Source organism: Colletotrichum paranaense (genome assembly GCF_030867605.1).
Source record: "Colletotrichum paranaense strain IMI 384185 chromosome Unknown Scaffold_21.1, whole genome shotgun sequence".
Classification (NCBI taxonomy): Eukaryota; Fungi; Ascomycota; class Sordariomycetes; order Glomerellales; family Glomerellaceae; genus Colletotrichum; species Colletotrichum paranaense.
This window is the reverse complement of record NW_026848979.1, coordinates 1-25,267: the sequence shown is the minus strand read 5'-3', so window position 1 is coordinate 25,267 and position 25,267 is coordinate 1. Positions and strand designations below refer to the sequence as shown.

Genomic DNA, 25,267 nt, shown 5'->3' with positions numbered 1-25,267 from the left:
CGGTAAATACAACATAATGACTTAATTGGTGTAGGTTGAAGCCTACGTGCAAAGGAGAATGTAATGAGACTTTGAGTATCGATACAATTCCTCATCCCGCGTGAAATAGGGTCCGTGTAACACAAGCAAGGCCAGTCCTATGTTGTACTTGTAGGCTTCGGCCTTTCCGTTAACGGCTTCGCGGCTGGATGTCCCTCCTTCTGACCCCCTTTCTGGTCCTTGATCGTCCCTCCACTGTTCTGCTTGCCTTTGGCTGTCTTTTCATCTCCGACCGCTTCTTCATGCCAGCCCGGCACAAGCTCATTATCGGCCTCCCCTTCATTGTCATCCCACCCTCTCAGAACTCTTCTTGCTGCTTCTCTACCGACAACGGGGAGTCTCTCAACGCCAATCTTGCGCCCTGCTTCTGGCACAAGATTCGGGTCTAGCAAGCCAACTTGCACCAACACGCTCGCTTGATCCCAATACACATGCTCGTGGTAGAGTTTGCCTCCTCTCAGCCCAACGATGCTAACAACAAGCACCTCGACCCGTTTGTTTGTTGCTGGGACGCCTGGCAGAATCCATGGCATCTCTTCCGTGTGTTTGAAACGGACGTGAACCTCATCAACGACACGATCAGTCCCGATAGTGCGGGAAATAAGCGTAAGTTTCATTGACGGGGGGTTGTTGAAGAATTGCTTGTAAAAGGCCTCCAGCTCTTGCGCTCCGACTCCGCCGGTCAATGTCGGAATGTGAGTGACGTGAGGGGTCTTGTGTGTTGTATACGATGAAAGGGTTTGGTTTAGGTTGCGAGTGAAGAACTTGCCTGCAAATAGGTCAGCTTCGAGTCTTGGGCCATGATCCGCTTTGCCGAGATCATCGGGGACATCGCAAGCTCATCTGTCCACGCAGTTGAGAGCAATTGGCCCAGAAAGTAAGGGAAATGCTTACCCTGCACATTTTGCTCCAACACGAGCTCCAAGTCGGCATGATTATTGAACGCCTTCTTCGCCGCACCAAGGCTTCGGCTCCATGCCAATTCAGCCGAAATTGGATGGTACTCGTCCAAATCGTGCTCTGCAAAACCAGGCTCCGCATCGTAGGTGTAACTCGGATACGCTAGCTGCAGCATTCCTCCGATTCCCATGCCATTTTCCACCCTTTTTCGGGTCGTGCGTCGCTTACCTTGAATCCCCACCATCTGGCTCTGTTTTGTGACACCAATCTCCTCCCCCGCGGCGAGATGAACAAGAGCGGAAATGCTGCTAGGAAAGTGGCCCTTGGGATCGGGGATCGCCGTTGGGTAGTATGCAATGAGAAGACCCAGCTTGAACTCTGGATTGTTGTCCATGACATGATAGTGTTCAAGACAGGCAGCTGCGGCATCTCCGTATGCTTTCGAATGCTTGAGTGAGCTTTTGTATCTTCTCTTTGATTTTGTAATGGCACTTTACTAACCCACGATTCCAAATGTCTCACAAGGGCCCATATTGGTTTTGCTCAACGATCGGAGTTTGTCCCGGTACTCTTTCGCGTTGCCCCCCATTGGGAGGTACTCCACATCGAAGTCCTCATCGCGCCACTCGTCTAGCGTGAGTTGGTCAAACTCTTCACTTTCCGCACTGATATACAGCTTCGGTCGACCTCTTGGAAAGTCCTTGGACAGGAAGTTAGGATCTCTGTGGACGGGGCGATTCCAATTGTCCGAGACGATGCGCGCATTTCGTCCTTCGGAATCCGGCACAGCGGCCTTGACCAGCTTCGGGATGTCGATATTCATGATTTGTTATTCTCACAGTCTCGGTATACCTGCCTAAGTCATGTAGATAAATACTGCTCTGTGAAGTGTATAGGAGAGTAGAAACGACTTACTCCCATTTATAATACATCGTGGGAGAACTTGAAATCGCCTGGTTGTGACGTCATGCCCGTCTCCGAGCTATCGTCCACAGACCCGTTCGTCTGTGGAGTGCATTCACAACCAATCACATCGCGCAAGAGGTGAACAGACGAGGTCTTCTTTATGAGCGTCACTGTGTCGTGTTCCCTTACATTCGGACTTACCTAGAGGTAGTCCTACTTACAGAAAGATGACAGATGCACGTTCCCTGGCGCCCATCTCAGATTCTTGATACTCTATTCTGTGGAAAGTGAACATAAGACTTTATCTTGGCATGCGCTAAGATGTCACGGGATATGACGTGCGCTGCGCCAAAATTTTGACAGATCGGGCCACCGAATGCTGGTGAAGACGATGTGCGTAAAGGTGAGATTGTGAAGACACAACTCTCCCTATCGTGACGTACCTCGTCCTAATTGACGCCTTTTCTTTTGGGCATCACCTGGCCGACTCAACTGTGTGCTTCGCGAAGGCGTTGGATCGCGCCCGACGCAAACTTTTACTCACTTTGTCCTGGTCGCTGCTCAAGAAATGCGTGCTCCAGCTTGGGAGCAAAGCCTACGAGAGAAGGCAGCGCGTATGGCCGGCACCTTCAAGGTTAATTGGCATCTGGGATTGACGGCGTTTGGAGGGCCACCAGTGCATTTCAAAATAGTACACATAACCTCGCTATCTCCATGTCATTGAGGCCAGCTGCTTACATGTGGGCTGGATTAGTTCCATGATCGATTCGTGAGACGTCTGCAATGGATCGATGATCAAATGGTACGACTTTTAATTGCCACCATTCGCGAACCATCGCTTTCACTTGCTAATATTATGCGAACCCTAGTATCGAGAGCTGTTCAGCATCTCCCAAGCTCTTTCTGGGCCGGCTAGCACCAAGATGCTTTATTGCATCAATCTCATCCAAGACGGCCTTCTCGGCGCCATCCTGGCCTTCATGATCTGGAGGTATGTGCTCTCGGGACTCCTTAATAATCGTCACCATCGCAAACCCGTCTAATGATCGCATCCCAGCTTACCCGGTGCCCTAGGAATGTACGGCCTCTCCTTGGGCGTTTCTTATATCGGGTCAAGTCTCCCGCGCGCAGTCTATGCACTTCTTTCCGGCCTCAACGCTGCCACTGTCGGCATCATCGCCCATGCAGCCGTGGAGCTCTCGGACAAAAGCATCAATGACAAGCTTACAAGGACACTCGTGTTTCTCTCTGCCGCAGCGGGCATAATGTATAACGCGATATGGTTCTTTCCAGTACTCATGTGTGCTGCGGGCTGTTCGGCTATCGTACACGACTACCGCTGGATTCAAAAGCCGGCGGTGCGGGCCAGAGAGATGATGCGAGCGTTACTCGGCAAGAGACAAGGTGGATCATCTATCCCAACCCTCCAGAGTGTGGATGTTGGCGGTGAGATTCACCTCCCATCAAGTAGGCGAACGTCCACGCCGCAAGACAGAAACGCTGGCCACACGGCAATCTCACCTGCCATTCTCCGGCCTTCACCATCCGAGCATCAGGTCGCCAGTACCTCGCGCGCCGAACAGGGTCCGATTGCGCCGCCTATGGAAGCCGATGCACGCCGCTCTCTAGCTGGGTCCGAGCCACGGATTATTCCAAGGGAATTCCAACTGCAATTTTCCTGGAAAACCGGCGCTGCTATCATAGCAACCTTCTTCGCCACTTTCATCACTGTGATGGCCATTCGAGGAATCATCCCAGATCCTCCAGTCCTTTATAGTCTGTTCTCTAATCTCTACCTTGCGGGAACCATTATCTTTGGCGGCGGCCCTGTAGTCATTCCGTTACTTCGGGAGTACATTGTGGCCGAGGGCTGGGTATCTCCGAGGGATTTTCTTATCGGTCTTGCTATTGCGCAGTCCTTCCCTGGCCCCAACTTCAACTTTGCTGTTTTTCTCGGCGGCCTGACCGCGGTCAGCGCGGGTCATTCTGCTATCATAGGCGCCGCCATCGCCTTTGCTGGCATCTTCACCCCAGGGCTGGTTCTCGTTCACGGCACAATGGGTGTTTGGGGGGCGTTGCGGAGCAGGCCCTGGGTGAAGGCCATGGTGCGGGGTGTAAACGCCTCTGCTGTCGGGCTGATCTACACTGCAGTCTATCGGATTTGGCAGGTTGGGTTCCTTGACGAGGGCTTTCAGTCAGGGAGAAGCTTAGGTGACGACCCTTGGTGGGTCGTTGTCACCGCTACTGCGTATGTCGGGGGACGGTATTATAAGCTGGCAGCGCCGTTGGCGGTCTTACTCGGGGCGACGATGGGTTTGGTTAGGTATGGCGTTGTGTCTACGTAGATGTTAGCATTAGATCAAGAGGATGAGCTCGAAAAGGGCTTTGGGCTTGCCGCCTGACATAGGAACTTAGCCCATTTCCCACGCCTGTCTTACAGACAAAAGGTGGGGAGAACGTATATAAGCGTCGAATCGTTGATACCTTCCTTGTTGACTTGAAGTCAAGGCCAGCTGAAATTGTAACTTTGAGCGATGACTTGTAATAATTGCGTAAATAAGCTTGGGGTTTGTCTGAAAAGGTTGAATGAGGCCCAAGGTTCCTATCTGTTGCACGACGTATCAAAAGTGTGCTGGCCAGCCCAAGGGGCTTCAGTGTACTGAGTCGACGAACATGGAAGAAATGCAGGTATATTATGAGACCTCTTTGCTCAGTTTATATCAGCGATGTCTCATCGCCGCTCAGGAGATCATCCTACCCCCTTCATCGTTGGCCGATCCCATACATTCTATCAATTCTTCATCTCACGACATAATGGTCTTAAATGTTCATGTATTGATCGAAATTTACCGTCTGAGTGATAACACAGTTCCTAGTATCTTTGGCATCTTTATGTACGCTCAATCCATGGCGAACACTTGGGCAGAACTCATGAACGCGTCAAACCGCTCACTGCCCGGAGTAATTGGTAATCTTAGTGCTGCTGCCATCGGTGGTTGACCTTCTAGAGCACGATGGACTTCCAAGCTGACAGAATAGGCCGTTCAATATTCTAGGGATGATGGATATCCCCTCGAGTGCTCAATGTGCATCCCGACTGATGCTCGATCAACTCAGCCGGCACAGCAACCACGGAGGGGAGGGAGAAAGCGAACAAGAACATGTGACATGTTCGCATTCCAAATCAATGACTAAGTCGTGTAGCGAAATTTGAGGATGATGCGGGTGATAGTTCTTCTACCTTACTAACACATTCGGCCAGTTATCGTTGACGTTTCACACGATATCATAAAAAAGCTAAGAGCTGGACACCACCATAGTGGAGCAGTCACACGAGGAATCACATTTGCGTGATGAATTCATCTAAACGATGCTCCAGAACGAATGAGACGACATTTATCTTGCACTATGCGAGGTACTCGGAATCAGCTTGCGGAAGGGCTGAGACGGCAGTATTCAAACCTGTCTACAGACTTTCTTCGCACCCAACTATTTGCGGCAGCTTATTTCGCTTCAAATTCACAACTTGTCGAGAATTGCAGGCTCTTTACACAAGGGTGAACTCGAGGTTGACTTTTTGACTCATAAAGCAACCGGCTGCACCCACGTACTGAAATGCTTTCTTTTGCACATGGGGAGCTGAACCCGGAACTCAACGAAAGCCGCACTATCACCGGCCATCCACAAGACGTCTTACTAAGCAGTCCCATGGTTTACCGCACTACACAACACAAGCCGACTTGTGACATCAAGCGACTGACTCAACTCCTTTGGACACCTCCCCATCGAAGACTCCTTCTTTCAGCAAAGCCACCCCATTATCGATAACCTGAAAGCAAGCTCTCTGCAAACATGTCACGATCCCGTAGCGGGTGCCTGACTTGCAAACGGCGCCATCGCAAGTGCGACGAGACCAAGCCCGAGTGTCTGCAATGTCTCGGTCAGGGTATCAAATGTGCAGGCTACAATGTCGTATTGCGTTGGGATGCCGGCATCGCTTCACGGCGCCGGTATACAGGAGCGCTGGAACCGTCAGAGACGCTCCATATCGATCCTACAGAGACGACAAGGCCGATGAGGCGTGCGTCCAGAAAGCCATCGAGTGGAATAGTTTCGTCGGTCGAATTGGCAATCCCACCAGAACGAGATTTTAGAGGAAACACAAATGTCCCCCAAAAGCCGATTTCAGTGGTTCACTCTCCAGGTCCTGAGATGCCCAGTACATTGTCCGAGGCCTTCCAGACGTCCCTGCAATCCCCCATGTCCTCACTAGAGGGATTTTCATGGGCGGGCTGGACAGAGCAGGATCGAGATCTTTACGAAAGATGTACGTCTTCGATCCAAATAATTGTCAACTCAATTTTCCATGGGCTGAAAGAATTCCGGGCTTACAAAACTTGTCAGTTGATCAAAGCACCATCTTTCTTCTATATTCAACTCATCGAGATGACTGGTTCCGAACAAGCCTTCGCCACCTTGCGAGTGATTCGGAAGCCCTTTGCTCTATTCTCATAGCCACTCATCTCTATGTGTCAAGCCCAGACAATCCTTCATCACTGTTCGAGGAGTACTACGTTCGCGGGCTACATTTATTCCGTAAACAGCTTGAGAATCACGACGGCAGCATCAACGTTGGAGTGATGTACGCCGGGCTGTTCATTTGCACGCTTAATGTGAGCACCCCTGAAGGACCTGTATTTGATTGCCGTTCATATTCTAACAATTCCCTTTAACCAACACAGCTTTTCCAAGGCACACCGTGGTCGGTTCATTTGGAACTAATGATGACCGTCTATGGCCTAGGAGGGAGTTTGCACGCGTCTGCAGTCCTAGACAATCCTGAGACCCACTTTCCCCTTGAACTCATGGCAGTGATGGACATACCGACGTTCGTACGTGGCCGTTCCACCACGACACTATGGCTGTGGCAGAGATTGAGACAGGGTAAGAGATCCAACAATACGGAGCAGGATGATGGGATTGAAGGAGTTACTAGTTTGCCTAGGTCACTTCTCGACATCTTCTCGTCTATTCAGACTGAAGCTTCAGAAAGTGCCTTCATTTCATGGCCAGGAGAGGTTGGAGAAATACCTCAAATCCATCTATGGGAAGCTTATCGCTTTGCGGGGATCCTCACTGGTCGGCGACTGAGGAAAGACCCATGTCTTTCATCGCTAGTTCTATCCACGGAGGTCATCGTCGGTCGCCTTGTGGCAGCCATTGATGCCCTCTGCGACACGCGGAACCGACCCGAGTATAGCCACTTGCTCACATCTAACTCGCTCCTATATCCATATGTCGCGGCACGGCTAGAAGTTGCCATCTTGCGACATCGGCCCTCCTGGATGGAGTCGCTGCGCCGAGCTTGCGGTATTTGTCAACCCTACGGCAAAACCGCGAACGCAGATAACATTGCACGCATGCTGGATGAGGCTTGGGAGGTGGGCGACGATGATTACGACATTGATGAGCAAGCCAAACGGAGAAATGTGGAGATTGCACTTTTTTGAGCGACCGTCTCCTATGCTCAAGACACGGATTAGTAGATGGGATTTGAAGGTTCGACTACTCCATAGTTACACTGGCACGATCCGGTAATTATCGAAATTCTGTTTAGCTCGCTCCCCAGGGTAAAATGACAAGGGTTCGCCGGGTACATTAAACCGCTTTGGGTATGTCTAAGAGCCAATGATGTGTCTGCTCTTTATCGCCCTTCTCGGAAGCGGGTCGTCGCTAGCTAATACCCCAGATTCGAGTTGGAGTGGAGTTAGTGCTTATCATTCAGCAGCCAAAAGTGGACGTCCAGTTAAAGCTCTAACGAGGAAAATGGATACTTGGGCTCCGAGTTCTGAGATATTCAAAAGAGTGCATTGCCGTGGACTGTGATTGTCGAACATGGCACATGTTGAGAAGGTTTCATTCTACGGCCCTCTCGTGCATAACACCGACACACAATCTCAAGCGGTTAGAAACTCGTCAACAAGCAGCACCATGGATGGGCCCCAAGGAGACACGTACCTTCCTCCTGGCAGTGCCAGACTTTTGTCAGGTCAGTTTTTGACCTTCCACTGTCTCAACTTGCTGTACTGACATCGTTTGTCATAGAAGAAGAATCCACTCTAGTCCTAATTCCCACCCCAACCTCAGACCCTAATGACCCCTTGGTAAGTCGTTTGCGGCTGTTCTCTGTTAGTTTACGACTTTGCCAACTGACAAACTGACTATGTTCAAGAATTGGAACCTGACTCGAAAATGCGTCAACACTATGTTCGTGCTTGCTGTCACTGTGGCAGTCTTCGCTGCGTGAGACCCCTCTCCCCCATCTATGCCCCAAGAAATGGGGCATTTCAATCGATTGAGCGACTATTCCAATGACACTCGGCCTTTAGAATGACTATGCAGATGATATTCTGGCAGCAAATGACGGTCGAGCTGGATATGACCTACGACGAACTCAACGCAGGTGTTTCTTTCAATGTCGTCGGACTCGCCCTCGGATGCCTTTGCATCATTCCCTTCACAAAGAAGTACGGTCGACGATCCACATATATCTTATCGACCGCTATAATGGCTGCAACATCCTGGTGGAGCAGCCGATTGCGTACGGTTCCCGAGATGTATATCACGAACCTACTCTATGGCTTGGCTGGATCAACAAACGAGACCATAGCCGAGATGACGGTATGACTGACATATGCCCTCACTGACCACCAATGGTAATTGAAGTTCACTAACGCGCTATTTTTCTTGCCAGATTGCAGATCTCTTTTTCGTTCATCAGCGAGGCCTAGCAAACGGCTTTTACATCACCGCCGTCATGATCGGGAATTTTCTCGCCCCCACACTCGCCGGTCTCCAAGCAGCTTCGATGGGTTGGCGATGGGCCTACTACACTGTCGGGATCTTCCTGACGCTTTTGTGTCTCTTGTTTTTGTTTTTCTTCGAAGAGACGAAGTATGTGCCCATCTCTGTTGGATCCTCAACCACTGAAACTCCAGATTTGGAGGAAATAGCGAATAAACTGCACGAAACGAAGTGTGGCTCAGCCGCAGCAAACTCTGCCAGCGATATTAAACCTTTCGAGACACATCCCATTCAAGACATCGAACGAGCCGAGCAGTCGACCCCGCTGCCCAATACGTACTGTCAACGTATGCGTTTGTCCACAACAACGGACGAACCACTGGTCTCCAGCTACATTGCGCCTTTCAAGATGGCCCTCTTTCCGCACGTACTCTTCTCAGCAATCCAATGTGCCAATGCGGTGGCATTTCTGGTCGCGCTGACAAGCTTAAACTCCATCGTTTTCGCTGCTCCACCATACAACTTCAACACAGCTGGAGTAGGTCTCATGCTCATCGGCCCATTCGTTGGCAACATGATCGGCAGTCTGTACGGCGGGATATTTGGTGACTACGTTGTTGTCAGGCTCGCACGTAAGAACCGGGGTATCTTTGAGCCTGAAATGAGACTCTACGTACTCTTGCTACCTGCGTTGATCATGGGCGCCGGAATGATAATATTTGGTGTTACGGCAGATTTGGTCAGTATGAATCGTATTGCGTGATCAAAAAAGGATTGTGAATAAAGTGGCTAATCATAGAGTCTCTCAGGGGATGCACTGGATATATCCGAGTATCGGTGGTGCTTGTTTTGCTTTCGGCATGAGCTCCATGATGGACGTTAGTTTCACGATCATCATTGACACCTATAAAGCCGTGAGTCACTCTAAGTAAAGAAGGATGCCATGGAGCAGGGTTGAATTTATAGAGTAACTGACTGGCATAGGCTACCGCGGACTCCTTTGTGTTTATTACGTTCATCCGCAACGCGGGGACTATTGGAATACCCTTTGCCATAGTACCATGGCTTAGCTCAATGAGTCTCACTAATATTTGTATCATTTGTGGCTGCATATCTAGTTCTGTTTGCTTGCTCTTCATCCCATTGCTCATCTGGGGACGACGCATTCGGATTGCATCGCACGTAAGATACCAAAAGATTGTGGCTGAAGGCGGGGGTATTCAGGGCTCTGGAAGAGCTTAGGAAAGAGAGTCAATGCCCCTTGTAGACTTGCATTACGCACTATGTTGGAGTTGAGAAGCCCATCTTTAAATACAATAAGTTCTGTAATCCTTTTCCAAAGCTCTTTTCACCCTGATTCCGTAGCCTTGCCGACCGCGACTGAATGCGTCTTGCGAGACTGCTAAAGACGACAAAACCTCAAGGCAGAAGACCCGCTGAAAAATCGCTCAAATGACCAAGAGATTGCGAGAAACAGGCGGACGGGGAATTCAGATTGCGAGATGAGCCGTTGGACAGAACCGACGCAGCCGGGTAACGTTTTACGCCCACTTCAGATCAGTGACACATCCAAATTGACAAGCGAAATTCCAATAGGGCGATGGTAGCTACATCTCAGCCTTGAGATATCATTGACTACCGAATCAGGGTCACAAAAAATAACAGTATGGCACGAAGCGAGGAATCTAGCCGCTCAGTAAGTAAGAGAAATACTTGAGCCGAGACGATAAGAAGGCCGTGTGTGATTGGCTCCTAAACTTGCCTAAAACAGTTTCGCGGCCCACAATTTCAGTTCAGCGATGAGCAGGGATTCAACCAAGTACCTAGCACATTCGAGTTTCCAACTATGTGTCGCCACCTCGTGTAACCAAGTCACCTTGCTACGAGATCCCGAAGTCGGCGAGTCGGGAATAGAGAATAGAGAAGTTCATTTCAGATTTCGGTTATTGCCTCAGATGGGACAGGGTTTGTACCAGCCCCAACCAGGGCTAATAAATTCCTCACCTTCCCATCACCTCAATGGTCCGTAGAAACACTCACAAACTCCAGATCACGAGACTCGGGCGAAGCTGAAGTGGTAAGACCTTCCGAAGCTAAGCATCCTACTCAGTTACTGACAATGTTGTTTCTCAGTGCACGAGGTACCTCAATATGCGGACTCTCATCCAGAACGCCCGCATGATCACCACAGACGCTAAGGAAGCACGAGAACTGTGCTGTTTGGCAGTCAATGACCACACTATCCAACACATTGGCCATCTTGACGACGCTTCCATCCAGAACTTCTTACGCCATGGAGAAGAAGTTCAGATAGTCGACCTTCAACGGCGCGGTATCATGTCTTCGTTCATCGATGGGCATACCCACCTACTCCAATTCGGGATTTCCCTGTCCAAAATTTCTCTTGGAAATTGTGCCAACCTGGAGGAGATTCGACAGGTCATTCAATCAACTGCACAAGAGGAACCAGATGCACAACGCTTGATGTTTCAGGCCTGGAAGCAATCGGCCACTGGAAGTCTCGTCAGTAGCGAAATGCTGAACGATCTCAGCGAACGTCCGATTTATATTGAGTCGCATGACTTACATGCAGTATGGTGTAACGCGGCCGCTGTGAGAGAATTGGAGATCCCCGACGAGGACATACCTGGCGGTCGAGTTCATCGCACTGCTGATCACTTGCCAACCGGCTTGTTCGAAGATGCTGCTGTCCTTGGCATTATTTGGCCGTTTTTGACACAATGCTTGACGCACGAAGAGAAGTTGGACCGACTCCGAGAAGCCATAGAAACATACAATCGCGCTGGTTATACTTCGGCCATTGACATGGCGGTCGATGAAGATTACTGGAATTTACTACGAGAGCTTTATGAGAAGGGAGAGCTCAACCTATGCTTGGCCGTCCACTTTTTGGTCTCACCGACGGGCTCGACAGAGTCTGATGTAGAGCAAGTGAGACGTGTCAGTCAGCTTCACGAAGCGTACAACATCTTGACGTCTCCAGATTTTCGGGTTGCGGGTATCAAGCTCATGTGCGACGGCGTCATTGACTCATGCACAGCTGCCATTTCTGAACCGTACAAGTCGACTGGACAGTCCGTACAGCCCTACTGGACCGCAGAAGCTCTGAGCAAGGTCCTGACTGCGGCAGATGATGGCATGCTGCAAGTCGCAATGCATGCAATTGGAGATGAGGCGGTGACTCTGGCAATCAACGGCTTGGAGGCGCTGGGTACGACGGGGAAACGGCATCGCATCGAACACTTGGAAGTCACCAAGCCCGAAGATGCCAAGCGACTTGGGCGCTTGGGCATTACTGCCTCTATACAGCCCGTTCATTGCGATCCCGTCCAGAACATTGACTGGACACCGCTCATCGGACAAAAACTATGCAGCCGAGCCTTTGCATATCGAGAGTTCGCGGACCACGGGGCTAGGATCGCTATTGGTAGCGATGCGCCTACAGCTCCTCACTCGCCGTGGAATAATCTCTTCAACGCAACAACTCGCAAATCTTATAATAGGCCGTATGGAGAGGAAACGATGAATGCGGAATTCAAGCTCACGCTCGTCCAAGCATTGGCGGCTACCAATATCGGCGCCGCCTACTCTTGTTTTGCGGAGGATATGGTCGGAAGCCTCGAAGTGGGAAAACGAGCTGATTTCATCGTCCTTGATCCGATAGGTGACTGGAAGGGGGAACCATTGTCACTTTTATCATGTAATGTAACGAGCACTTGGCTGGGCGGGCTAAAGGCTTGGTCCAAAGACTAAGATAGGTAGGAGACAGGAAAGGATGAATTCCGCTGCAAGAGAGCCCATTTATCGCGTCGATGCCCCAGCTGGCAGATCTGTAATGGGCACTGTTACCTTCCTTAACAGATCAACATTTACTTGTGCGATGAACAATTGTAGATAGCCTAGTAGTATAGATGGAGTCAACTCTCGTTGCGTGCGATTGCTGTGATTACAGAATCGATGTGGTCATATATACCGCTAGACATGCAGGGATCATTCGTGTCGGTGACCTATGCTGACAAGGTGCAGTGCGACCTTCTTGATTTGGAATGATGGATTCTTCATCAACACCCCTATGAAGAATCTAGCTGATATCTGTAGCCAATCGAGTGCCCCAAATGGCATTGCTGCCTAAAGTGGTGTCGTCAAACACTGACTTTTGAGATGCCGAATCTTATGGCCATAGAACTTAAGTATTAATGGACTTCCCAATGCTTTTGTAAATGGGTAAAAAATAGTCAATCCCATTACCTGCAAAGATGGAGGTCGAAATTTTTGACGTGATCATCGTCGGCGGTGGCACAGCCGGATGCGTTCTTGCCTCCCGACTCTCCGTTCGGCAAGACTTAAAAGTCCTCCTACTGGAGGCTGGAAGCAACAACATCAACGAAGAAAAGGTCACGACACCCTTGCTGAGTCGACGAATGTTTGGAGATCCGAACTATGATTGGTGCTCAGAATCCTCACCGCAGATTGGCATGAACGGACGTGTCTTCCAGCATACAAGAGGCAAGATGCTTGGAGGAAGCAGTGGAATCAACTCCCATAGTCTAGTGTTCCCAAACAAAGCTATGCATGAGGCATGGGCCGAAATATCGGGAGATGAGCGATGGAGCTGGGAGGAGATCAAAGACTACTACCGCGCATTTCATACAGAGCAGGTTCAAGACATGTCAAATCAGGACCGTCAAAGCCAAGGGCCTATACAAGCATCTTATCCGAAAGAGCTGAATGCCCTACAGAATGCCTGGGAAGAGGTATTCGACGACTTGGGCGCAAGATCTGATCATGATGGCCCATCTGGCGAAGCGCTTGGGGGTTTCACAACCACCAATGCAATCGATAGCCGCGCTGGCCAAGGCGTGAGAAGCTTCGCAGGGAACGCTTACCTCCAACCGACTTTGGACCGGAAGAATCTTGTCGTCATCTCCGGAGCAGAGGTCGAGAAGATCGTATTTGGGGGTGATTCTCACACCGATGAAGGAAAGTTATGTGCGATTGGCGTAATCTATGAGAAGGCGCACAAATCATCGCTAGTCAGAGCAAATAAGGAAGTCATCATCTGCGCAGGCGCCCTAGGTAGCCCCAAGATTCTTGAGCGGTCCGGAATCGGTGATCAACAGATTCTGGAGCCTTTGGGTATTCAATGTTTAGTGAACTTGCCTGGTGTTGGAGGTAAGTGCATGCATACATTGACAAGGAGCATTCAATGTTCTGTTGTCTCTCATGCTGACTGCAGCATCTCAGAAAATCTTCAAGACCATCTCAACTTTGGACCAAGTGTCGAGGTGAAGCCCGAAATTGAAACCATCGACGTCAACTTCAGAGACCCCAAAGTTCCTGCAGCTCATCGCGCAGAGTATGACAAGAAAAGAACTGGGCCTCTGGCGGAAGGGGCGGCGTACAGTTTCGCTCATTGGCCTCTGCAGCTCTTCAATTCGCAAAACGAAGAGAAAGAGCTAAGGGAGCTTCTCCAACTTTCACCTCACGTCGGCAATGAAGCTACCAAGATACATCACGAATTCATCAATCGGATGATCCTCGACGACCATGAGGCGAGCGCAACCGTATTCATGATACGGGTGCAAAGATACACCAGCCGCGCCAACCCAGCCCCAGGTAACTACATGACCATAGTAGCTATGCTGGCTCACCCCTATAGTCGAGGATCTTGTCACGTCGAGACTGCGGATTGGCATGATCAGCCGAAAATAGACTGCGCTTATCTCTCGAATCCCCTCGACATTGAAATCCTCGCGCGTCATGTTCAGCAAATTGATAAATTGTTGGCTAGGGACGCGCTCAGTGGCTTGTTGAGAACGGATGGCAACCGTCTCCCAACAGCAGCGGCACCTCAGACTTTGGCAGAGATCAAGGAGAATATTCGAAGTTTTGGTGCTACAAATTACCACCTCTGTGGCACATGCGCAATGATGAAGGAAGACTTTGAAGGCGGTGTTGTAGATGGGGAGCTTCTCTTACGTGGCACAACGAACGTTCGTGTGTGCGATGCTAGTATTTTCCCGATCATACCGCGAGGGAACATACTAAGCACAGTCTATGCAGTGGCAGAGAAAGCGGCGGCATTCCTTTTAGAAACTTATAGCTCTAAAAGCTGATGGCTACATTCTATTAAATTAGTTATAGAGGGATTACTTTGTCTGAATGTAGAAGTCTTCGTGGCTGTTACTGTCCCTAGATATTTTCAATCATTTGCCTCTTTTATTTTATTATTTATAATATGAGTTTATCGATAGGTTTCAAGTTCTTTTTGAACAATAACTTCTTGACAGATCAACTATAATATGCTCTATTATTTACAGATAAATTAATATTACTTCAATATTATTTACTTTAGTTAGAAAGCTATTATAGATAAAAGGATTAAACAAAACTTGATTTACCTTTTTAGCGTCGTAATTTATTTAGTATCTAAGATTTTAGTTCAGAAAGAAGTATCATATGATATAATGAGTACTTGTCCGGGCGGGCGAAAGGTTTAGTCCAAGAACTAACATATAGAAAATTTGGCTTGCCATCCCGAAGCCCTTTTGTTTATTTCTCAAGTGGAACGAAAATATTTGATTTGTAAAGCGGCTAACAAAACAATCACTGACGCCTAAGACCGAGCGGGAATGAGACGCATCCAACATGGCTATTCTCGAGGCGCCATTCGTCAGCCTCACTACCAGTGATTTTCTCAGGACAGTTGTAGAGCGAAGCTTTCAAGCTAAGCAGTACTTGGGGATGTCATCTGACGTGTTTCTATGGGTAACGCCATACTAAAGAGCGTCCATTCCCCGTTTGGAGCCTTGAAGTGAATCTCCAACTTCTGACCTACTCTGTTGGACGAAGGAATAGGTAGTCATGGCTCATCTCTGCGACCGAGGTTTGGATATTGCCGATGACGTAGGATTGGTGCTCAGCGATCTAGACTAGCGATGGGTTTCATTAAGGACTTGAAGGTTCCAGAACCTATCGGACAATTTTGACAGTTAATAATATTCATATTCTAGCCTCTCAAATAGCCAACGCAAATGACCCCGCCGCCCCTGGCCCTAAGACTACAGTCGCCACAGTGAGATAAATCAGTTCCTGAAACTCGTTCGGAGACACCGTCCCTTCCACTTTCATTTTTCCAACATTTGAAACCCCATCCTTTCGCGAGAGAAGTAGATGCGCAAACACAATAGTGGTGAGACATAGAACAATCCAATCCCCCTGCGAGAACAGGTGAAGATTCTCCAGGGGCAGTGTACTCGACAGATGTAACCTCCTTTTTGATCATGGACTCGTATGAGTCTTCAAAGCCTCGCGCCGGAAGGAACAGCCTGAGGATCGATGCGTCGATGTCTCGTGTGAGTAGCGAGCCGACCGAGGTATAGAAGTGCACGGCTGAAGCGACGACACCGGCAAGTATGTGGGATGCGACTACCCACTTTCTTGCTTCTTTCGCAGATGACTACGTTGTGCCTGTATATTTGGGAGGGAAAATTGACATAAGGCTGAGATGGAACGCCATGGCCAATAAGGGGGCCACCTGGAAGAGTGCAATGCATCCATGGCGCAGGCTACTGCCCCCATTTCCACTCCGCGCGGGTGCAAACACGAGAAGCGGTTGAATCAAGGCGAGTCGCTAGGTATCCGATGACGCGGAAGACAAACTGGCTATAGTAAGACATGGTGATTTCGAGATATAGCGCCGGCTATGATACTAGGACCCTGGATCGGTAGGTTTTTTTACGCAAATTGTATGAAAGGCTGCCAGATCGTTCTAAAGTACGCGAGAAAGCACGCGTTGAGGAGATTATTGAAGAAAGTTCCAAGACTCGCGTCATACTGGCAGATGGGCGTGAATTCGTTAGGGACGTAGTGGTTGGTGCAGACGGTGTTCATTCCAAGGTTCGCGAAATCATGTGGGACAAGGCAAACGCGGCCAATCCCGGCATGATTACAGTTGAAGAGAAGCGAGGTAGATAAAAAGCTCTTTCTTGACCATCAACAAACCAAAGGCAGCTAACAACTTGCCTACAAAGCAATGGTAACCCAGTACAATGCCATCGTCATGGCATGGTCTCCCGTACCTGGTGTGGGTTTCTACAACATGGAAGTTACCTCAAACGACAAGTCCTCTTTCCTGCTCCTGTGCCAGCCGAAGTGGATATAGATCATTGTACACAACAAGTTGCCCGTGGAACAGCACTGCACCTGGCCCACACGTCGGCGATTCACCGAATCTGATACGAAGGCTCTGGTCAGCAAGATCTCTTAGTACTCTGTCACGGAGACCGTTGTCTTTGGAGAGTTGTGAAAGAGGCGCCTCAAGGCACAAGTAATTTCCCTCGAGGAAGGCGTACTGGAGAACTGTTTTTTGGGAGAATTGTCTTGGCTCGAGATGCTGTCCATAAGGTAAGATTGCCATCTGATGTGCATGATTGTATGTCTTTCGTACTCGGGGCTGATACGTCATGTTCTCATGACAAAGGTTACTTCAAACTCGGCTCTCGGTGGCAATACAGCAATGGAAGACGCCGTTACACTCGCAAATACAATTAATGCCCTTCTCGGCACGCACTCCCATAAAAACCCGAGTGATTTTGAGCTGCGCGATGCGATGCGGGATAAGCATCAAAACGCTCGTGTCGACCATGCTTGGGTCATTGTGAAGGTCGTGGGTGATCTCACGAGGCAACAGGCTTATGACGGTTGGAAGGCCTACTTTGTGCAGCGATGGCTGACGCCCATCGTGGGCCTTGACACTCTTGCAAAGAATATTGCTGGATTGTGTGTTATGGCGCCAAAGCTTACTTATGTGGACTTTGATGAGAAGAGGGGGATTCTAGGGTGGCAGGACACACTATCTGCTGTAAAGGAGAGGGAAGCTCGAGAAGAAGATGAAAGACTCAATAGTGGACCTTCGTGGAGTGACTTGAACAGGGGCTTTGCGTCTGTCTTCCCGCAGGGGCTAGCAGTTTTAGTTGCTTTGTAGTTGGCTATTCGTGTCCTTCATATTGTTTTCTCCAGACAGTCGATACCTGGTTTTGGTAGGGAAATATGGCAAATCGTTGGAATGGAGAATGGTACTTCGCAGCTATTTGAATTATCAAAATTTGATGATAGCATGAGTTTGCAACCGTTACATCCATGTTACAACCGAAAGTGATATCACTTGCTTGTATTCCCAGATCCGGTAAATGATGCTGATTTTATGAGTTTACTCAATCTAGGAATCAGTTCTCAAGCAGTGTGTATAGAAGGCTTAGATACTTGGGTTATAGAGCTCACATGTAGGGAGCCCGTTATTGAATGTATGCACGGCGTTAATATAAATGATGATGGTTTACATGTTGCATTTGCATGTATCTTCATTTTGTATCTTGCACAAAAAGAGATCTTTCTCCAAGAGCTTGGGACCGTGAGCCTTCAGTCAATAAGTGTACGACACAGGGAAGAAGCTCACAGAGGCCAACTGCTGTTAGGGTCTAGAAGATGAATGCTGAAATCTGCCCTTTCCTCGGGGTGTACTCCCAGCGCTCTATATATGCCTGAGCTGCTCCTTTGTTGCTTGGTCCCCCTCCTCATGCCCCCTGAAGCTATCCCTTAACCGGCGAGGCCTGACACCTTCCTACAATCTCAACGTGATGATCCTTGGACCTTCAAAACTTCATCGCCTCTCCTAGGAGGCCAGCATTGTGATATGACTCTCTCCAAGCGCACCGTGATTCTGGCTTCATCCTACGCCGCTACCAGCACTTCTGACTTCTTGCCACCGCCGAGCTTAGCTTTCTGCCGAATGTGTTAATATATATTGCGCGATTCCAACTGCGCCATCTCGACTTACGAGCAGCGGAACGGAGCACACCACACTCAGTTGGAGGGGTGAGGGTCGACACTTGGAAAGAGGAGGAAGTAGGCTGGAGCGAATGCAGCGCCGACAGGCAGGTTAACGTAAAATCTCTGAATGTTGGCCAGTAAGCATGTTTTACCGTCCCAGCAGGTGATCAGGATGATTTTCTTTCTTACCCACCTCCAGGGGGCACTGCTCGCTGCAAAGGCACCGCCTACCTAGGAAAGACAACAGAGGTCAGCAATTGCCTGTGAAGGCAGTGACGGGCTTCGCATGCTTATCACAGGACCGAGAACGCTACTGACACCCCAAATGACGGTACTTCCAGCACGATATGCAGGCTTCTCCTGTTCGTTGGACAGGACCGAGACGTAGGTCAGAGTACCCGAGTACATGCCTGAGCCACCGACACCGGCGATGACACGATCAATGATGAGGGCCTCGCTATTAGGGGCAGCGCCGCAGAGCGCGCTGCCTGCCTCAAACAGAAAGATATTGAAGATGTAGACCCACTTGATGTTGAAGACTCCGTGGACCTTGCCCCAGAGCAGGACGAACATGGTACCCAGGGCGAAGCCAGTGCCGATCCATGATAGAGGCTAGAGGTGGCCAAAGTCGTTGATGATGGCTGGCTGGATGTTGGGGACGAATTTGTTGTCGAGAGCAAACAGGAGAGTCGTGGAGAGCATGCCAGCGTAGGCAACGGCCCACTGGGTGAGTAAAACCCGGACATAGTAGCTTGAGTGCAAGCACAGGATCGGTATCCCAGTTGTGATTGTCGTGGGGGCTTGCTTACCTTCCATCCATGAAGGTTACGAGGACTGGTCTTGTCAATTGAGGTGCCTTCATTGTTGCCGTTGCCAGAGTGTTCGGGGTATCCGTCGGTAAGGTACTCAAATTTGTTGCGCCTGCATCCTTCTCGGCATTTGCCCCGTTTGGAGCCGATAACGCGAGCTCGTTGTTCATATTGGGGAATGTTCGGAGGCCTTGTAGATAGAAGTGTGAAATCTGCGTCGTATTTTTCGATGGGTGTAGAGAAGCGGGCTGGCTTGATTGAATGCAGAGCGCACGAGGCCCAGCAAAATGGAGGGTGTGAATTTGCGGAGTTCGAGAAGAAGGACCTGCCCAATTATACGACACTCCCCCGAGACCTGGTGAACAACACGGAGGACGGACGCGGGACGGAGACGGACGCTTAAGGAGACCCACTTGATGCACTGGCCATAGAAAGGACTCAAGACTCGGGTCCGTTTTGATTGATGGCGAGTTTTCATTCGCTGACACATTATAGCTCTGCCGCGCTAGTCCGTCTTCGACCGAGGAAGGTATCCGATTGGCTAAGTGGGCTAATCACCGTTTGTTTGTACCTAACGGTGATCATCTCAGTTAAAATTAATTGAGAAAGTACGGCGTAGTGTACTTGACCTCTCATTGGCCTTGCCTTAGGAAGTAGACTTGGCATATGATCGATTCCGAAAGTTACTGGGAGGCGTGCACTGATACAATATCATTGGCTTGGCTAAGGTACTTTAGAAATATGAATCAAAGACGTAACGTGGAAAGCTCTAATTAAGTAGCTGTACTTGACTACGAGAGTATTTATGATCCAAATTGGCATATAGAAAGCCATTATTTTCAATTCTATGTGATATAAGGTACCTTACCTTAGACGTCAAGTCTTAAGCTAATGTCCTTATCAAGCCGCTGTAGAGTGCTCGTTCACCTTTGTAGTGCCAGTCGGGAGCCCTTTTGCGACCCCTTTCGCGAATCCATTCGTCTCTTCTCGTTCCATTCTCTCCTACAGAACTTTTCGGTACTCATCTAGGATGGTAGAACAATCGCTTAGCTTATATCTAACAAACTACTCCTCAAAGACACTGCTTTTGCGAAAGGGATTAAGAACCAAGTCCTTCATCACTATGTCGATATACTAAACACTCGATATTAGCCTAAGGTATTGACAAGCTCTAGAAGAAATTGATAGCATACCGGGATATAATCGTACATGAAATAAGAGTGTTTCCTGCCCTACTCGAGGTATCTCTTCCTCGCCCACGCATTGAAAGTCGCAGCTTCAAACTCCGTTTCATCCCTGGAAGGGAGATCTCGACACCCGAACATCCAAGAAACTCCCCAAAACGCTTAGAGTTCGGCCGCCGGTGGTATAAACGCCGAATAAATATACCCAAGAAAGAGTATTGATCGTTCGTCCCGTGCCGCCAACGCAGGTACGACCAGACGGCGAAAACGTCTATTAGACCCTTATTCCGCCATTCCAGTAGCTTTCACGTCGTTATATTATTCCGGGACAGTTTTAAGATACGGAAGAAGCTCGTCAACGGCCCTTTCAGCCTTTTCGTCTAGCACTATCCACCGTGAGAACACCTTAGTGTCGTACTATAAACCGAGCTCCGTAAGGAGCTCGTGATCAAAAGTATCGTATCCCTTGCTTATCAAATCCGGTGCAATGAATCACAATATCAGTTGCTACAGAGTATCCGTTCTTCAAGTTAACAACATCTTAATACGATAGACACTCAATTTCCGTCGAATAAATCGTAACATCGCCTCTATGAAAGACTTTCCAAAAATCAGGGGCGGTAGCAATACCAATACCGCCGCTTCCCCAGCATACTCTGAATGACGGGTTCGTCAGCTAAGTCTCAGATTTCGATACCACAATACTCGTCCATCGCTATATAGTCTCGGCCGAAACTTCTCAGCATTCGGCATCTTCCAATATTCTGCATGTGATACGGACAGGTAGTTAGAGATTCTCTAATAGATATTTATCAACACACGTCCGAGGGCATTTCGTTAGAAAGAACTGTAAGGCATTCCAGATGTTGACATGATGCATAGACTAAAGCTTGAGGCGAACCGAGTTAAGATATAGTCGGCAATATTCCATAGCCCCAATAACGTCGGGGCATAAAGGCTGGACGGGCCGGATAGCCCATTACGCATGACCTAGTTAACCTTCTTAACCTCGCATAGCAGGTAGTCAACAGCGTCGTATAATGACTTAGAACGACCAACGATAGTAGCTCTCTACACATTGCTCGAAATATACTCTTAGTACGATCCAAGCTCAAGCGAGTGGATTACGGGCTTCTAGAAGTTGTCTCTGGGCCGTTTGGGACTAATAGGACTAGAATCAGCTCCTGTAGTATAGATGAGCTTGTCGCATATCAGGTATTTTCCACCTTTGATATCGAGGATCCATCCTTCCGAGGCCGCTGGCCGCCTTGCGACCCTGGTCACGCGAGTCCGGAAGCGGAGCCTAGGCAGTAGGTTGTGATCTCTGGCGAAACTGTCAAAGTAATTGTGTATCGTCTTTCCGGAGACGAAGCGATCAGGCGAGATGTCATCTTTGGACATCGGGCAGAAGGAGTATTCGAACAATGGGTGGCTGATCTGAGCAAACAGGCTGGGATAAATTCGCTCCTTAGACCAGACCCCACTTATTGTGCTGCTGTCATCGACAATGGTGAGATTTGTCTCAGAAGCCAGCTCCAAGTATGTATGAGCCGCCATTAAACTATACTAACGTGTGTAAACTATCAGCAAGCTAACGGTAGAGAATAAATATCGGAAACCGTCCGCTCACCAGCACCGACGACGATAACATCAAAGACCTCTACGCCTTACCCATTTGTTAGCATGTTGAGAAAGCTACTCCTGCACATATAGCTCAAGTGAATTGAATAAAAGTAACTAAGATGTCAGATTGATCGAATACAGGAGATCATTGCCTTGTTTTGAGGCTCCCTTTTCTGCCTTACCATTGGGAAGCCAAGTCATGATAGGTCAATAACGCCAAGTCCGATGCTAATGCAGAACCGGTGCTCTTCGGCTTACCCTCCCTCGAGCGAAGGATTCGTCCTCCAAAGGAACGGATCGGCCGTTCCAACGGCGCAGGTTAGCCAACGGCGAAGGATTCCTATCATCCGCCGCGGAGACCCCGCTCAAAAGTTCGAAAAGTTATGGGAGATGTTAAAGCGGCATCTAGAGCGCTTGCAGGAGTACACTGGTTCAAGCTTCTGCTCGACGCAGCAAACAGACGTAGCAGGATGGATGAAGGGTAGTCGGGCCGCGGACACAGCACTGCACAGCGCATGCGCATTTGGGCGTATAAGAAAATACATGGGTATCCACAGGTTCCAGTTACCACCACTCCCCGTTGATAAATATAACATTATCGATATGATCATGAGCTGCCAATATCTCCCGTAGTAAGTGGCATCATATGCATTGAGCGCCAGTGACATCTCCAAGCACGCACCTTGGCACAGCGCGCCAGACCATTTTAGGGCTGTATACCCATTTCCGAAAAGAATTGTTGTGTTCGTATACTCTTCCAGGGTCATGAGTTGCGGAAACCAAAAGGCAAGCAATAAAATCTGTATCGCAACTAACGATTAATCTCATCTTGCAGGCATCATTCCAACCCGAACAGTCTTTTCGCACACCAACACTCACATATGAACACCGCGCATGTGTTGACCACGTGCCGAAAATGAAATTCTGCATTATGTACCTTGGTCTTCCCGACTTTCGGAAAGCATGTTTTAGAAGTTATAGCCAAGATTGAGGCGGCAGTCAAGGACTTTTCGACCAGTGCCTTTCTAGCAGGAAATCACTTTTGCTGACCAGGTGGAACTGGTGACCCTTAGACTTAAAAAAACTAGACTTTTCATAAGGCTCGAGTATGTCGTTCAGAACCTATTAATCTTTTCAAATCCGTAGGGGCAAAACAGCTAGAAGCCAAACTTTGGCACCGCCTAACAATCCTTTTCAACGGTCCACTATAGAGCGCAACTAAGATATCGGGTTTATTAACCAAGACAAAGACTCGTCAAGAATATCAAGTTGACTGAATCCAGACATTAGTGCTGGGAGGACTCGAATGCAATCAATCCGCCGATGTGGCCTCTCAAACGTGGCTCGGACATGAGCGATATCCACAGAAGTGCCCGCTGCACAGGATACTGGACCTTGTGTCTTGGGCTCCACGCTTTTTGGATGTCTCATGAGAAAGTTTGCGTTCGACCAGCTCTGTAGTATGGCACCCGAGCGATTCGATATCAATACATCTCAGAGGGGCTACAACTGCGTCTACGACAGTCAGGGTTGGCTATATGGACGGACAAGCCTTAAAAGTCAGTCAAGAGATCATGACATTATTTGGCGGAGGTCTTATTCAATTCAAGGGGAAGGATTCCAATGAGAGAGTCATTTTTGACAGGGTCATCCTGCGGGCTCGCTATGTCGCTGCTACAATCACGACGTCCTGAGCCCATCTCCAGGGCTACCTGAAAAACCACTGCATGTCAGAAATTCACAACAGCATTCTGAAAGCAATGAGGACGGCATTTTGCGTAAGGAAATAAAAGAATTATGTAAATAATGGTAAGGAAAAGAATAATTCACCATAGAACTTATCACCTAGGCAGACACGCAGGCACTGCAGAGAAAGACTGCCGTGTGAGCAGTCATCTCCAAATCCGCTAAGAGATCAGCAACGCAGGGCAGAGGCTAGGTAGGTTATGTGAAATGGTTTTATGGAATAGAAGGCAGATGGAACTGGGATTCATGATACCTCCCACGCCTCATAGTAGATTGATCATCAGTAAGGAGAATGACGTTGTCACTATGTCATTCGGATTTATCGGTAATTAAGTGGGTGCGGCATCGTCTAAGCTCCTAGTTCCGTAAGCCTAGCTCGGCTGGGATCTAGCATTGTGTGCCATAATCCACGTATTCGGCACGGGCCGGCGAAATACACGTATTCAATGTAGATCGGGCCGCCCATTACACGTATCCGTATTCAGATATCAAATTTGGACGAAGGAGTTTTGTAAACTTACTGCTATCGTCACCATAAGACCTTAAGTCAACTGGACCCATGTCAGTCTACTATAAGTATGGATTCAACCGGATTCGTATTCTCTATTCATCGCGAAAACGAACCCGAGGTCGAGCTATTTTTTCCTGCTATCTAGCCTTATGTCGAGGACTCGCTAGAGTCGGGATAACTATCGAGGCTACTACAAGATCGCCCATTACTTTATAGAAAAGATTCTAGAAGATCAAGACCCTATGCTAATTTCATAACTGCCGATAAGACTATCTTGACTCTCGGTCGGGACTAAGAGGCTGTGCTTTCTGCCCGGATGCCGCGTCATCTATTATTTCCATGCTTGCGCATCCCCATCTCCGCGGGCCTTTACTGATGTTGTCGATTTTCTGCCGAAAGCGAAAAGCTGTTTTTAGTGGCAAACCCATCATTTTTGGCTATGAATCCCAAGGCGGGCCGGAGATACGAGCTTTGGAAACGCGCTTTCCGGTCCAGTCTCGTTTAAATGCGACCTCACCGCACCGTACCACTCCAAAGCGCAGGCTTCCTTGGACTTTATAATTAAACTGAAGCGCCTTCGGCTTTGCCTTATTTGACTTTCTCTGTTGGTTTTCTCTGGCATTTATTGTCTTCCTTCAAACTTTCATGATGATAGGCAATCAATTCAGTCCGACTATAGCACTTAGGGTTAGGGTTAGGGTTAGGGTTAGGGTTAGGGTTAGGGTTAGGGTTAGGGTTAGGGTTAGGGTTAGGGTTAGGGTTAGGGCTCATCCAAAAGCCGTGTAGAGTAAGACCCCGCGGGGATATGGCTGTTTGGCAAGCAGAGGGCTTCGGGAGGCAAGCAAATACTCTCTCGAGTTCTCCGAACCGAAGCGCGTGTTGGGCGTGTTTGA

At 48.9% G+C, this 25,267-nt stretch overlaps 9 protein-coding genes across 9 annotated transcripts; 6 read left to right on the top strand and 3 right to left on the bottom strand.

Moving 5' to 3' along the window:
* Window positions 1-137: 137 nt before the first annotated feature.
* CPAR01_15727 (dienelactone hydrolase) lies at window positions 138-1,762 on the bottom strand (the record flags this gene model as incomplete). The annotated part of the gene is made up of 3 exons (XM_060499975.1): window positions 138-808; window positions 934-1,377; window positions 1,441-1,762. 3 exons carry the CDS (start codon window positions 1,760-1,762, stop codon window positions 138-140), a joined length of 1,437 nt encoding a protein of 478 aa, XP_060341164.1.
* A 1,006-nt stretch (window positions 1,763-2,768) lies between these two features.
* CPAR01_15726 (chromate transport protein ChrA) lies at window positions 2,769-4,190 on the top strand (the record flags this gene model as incomplete). Its single annotated transcript, XM_060499974.1, has 2 exons — window positions 2,769-2,836; window positions 2,903-4,190. The coding sequence occupies 2 exons, from the start codon at window positions 2,769-2,771 to the stop codon at window positions 4,188-4,190; spliced, it is 1,356 nt and encodes a 451-aa protein (XP_060341163.1).
* A 2,573-nt stretch (window positions 4,191-6,763) lies between these two features.
* Window positions 6,764-7,355, top strand: CPAR01_15725 (uncharacterized protein; the record flags this gene model as incomplete). Its single annotated transcript, XM_060499973.1, has 2 exons — window positions 6,764-6,789; window positions 6,851-7,355. The coding sequence occupies 2 exons, from the start codon at window positions 6,764-6,766 to the stop codon at window positions 7,353-7,355; spliced, it is 531 nt and encodes a 176-aa protein (XP_060341162.1).
* Window positions 7,356-7,740: 385 nt separating this feature from the next.
* On the top strand, window positions 7,741-9,581 carry CPAR01_15724 (uncharacterized protein; the record flags this gene model as incomplete). The annotated part of the gene is made up of 6 exons (XM_060499972.1): window positions 7,741-7,894; window positions 7,951-8,009; window positions 8,078-8,148; window positions 8,235-8,526; window positions 8,600-9,388; window positions 9,459-9,581. 6 exons carry the CDS (start codon window positions 7,741-7,743, stop codon window positions 9,579-9,581), a joined length of 1,488 nt encoding a protein of 495 aa, XP_060341161.1.
* Window positions 9,582-10,800: 1,219 nt separating this feature from the next.
* Window positions 10,801-12,423, top strand: CPAR01_15723 (amidohydrolase; the record flags this gene model as incomplete). The annotated part of the gene is made up of 1 exon (XM_060499971.1): window positions 10,801-12,423. One exon carries the CDS (start codon window positions 10,801-10,803, stop codon window positions 12,421-12,423), a length of 1,623 nt encoding a protein of 540 aa, XP_060341160.1.
* A 503-nt stretch (window positions 12,424-12,926) lies between these two features.
* CPAR01_15722 (choline dehydrogenase) lies at window positions 12,927-14,832 on the top strand (the record flags this gene model as incomplete). Its single annotated transcript, XM_060499970.1, has 3 exons — window positions 12,927-13,842; window positions 13,915-14,663; window positions 14,815-14,832. 3 exons carry the CDS (start codon window positions 12,927-12,929, stop codon window positions 14,830-14,832), a joined length of 1,683 nt encoding a protein of 560 aa, XP_060341159.1.
* A 2,356-nt stretch (window positions 14,833-17,188) lies between these two features.
* Window positions 17,189-17,656, top strand: CPAR01_15721 (uncharacterized protein; the record flags this gene model as incomplete). The annotated part of the gene is made up of 1 exon (XM_060499969.1): window positions 17,189-17,656. The coding sequence occupies one exon, from the start codon at window positions 17,189-17,191 to the stop codon at window positions 17,654-17,656; it is 468 nt and encodes a 155-aa protein (XP_060341158.1).
* An 878-nt stretch (window positions 17,657-18,534) lies between these two features.
* CPAR01_15720 (major facilitator superfamily transporter) lies at window positions 18,535-19,074 on the bottom strand (the record flags this gene model as incomplete). The annotated part of the gene is made up of 3 exons (XM_060499968.1): window positions 18,535-18,624; window positions 18,691-18,732; window positions 18,799-19,074. The coding sequence occupies 3 exons, from the start codon at window positions 19,072-19,074 to the stop codon at window positions 18,535-18,537; spliced, it is 408 nt and encodes a 135-aa protein (XP_060341157.1).
* A 39-nt stretch (window positions 19,075-19,113) lies between these two features.
* CPAR01_15719 (major facilitator superfamily transporter) lies at window positions 19,114-19,480 on the bottom strand (the record flags this gene model as incomplete). Its single annotated transcript, XM_060499967.1, has 2 exons — window positions 19,114-19,252; window positions 19,311-19,480. 2 exons carry the CDS (start codon window positions 19,478-19,480, stop codon window positions 19,114-19,116), a joined length of 309 nt encoding a protein of 102 aa, XP_060341156.1.
* Between the last annotated feature and the right edge of the window lie 5,787 nt (window positions 19,481-25,267).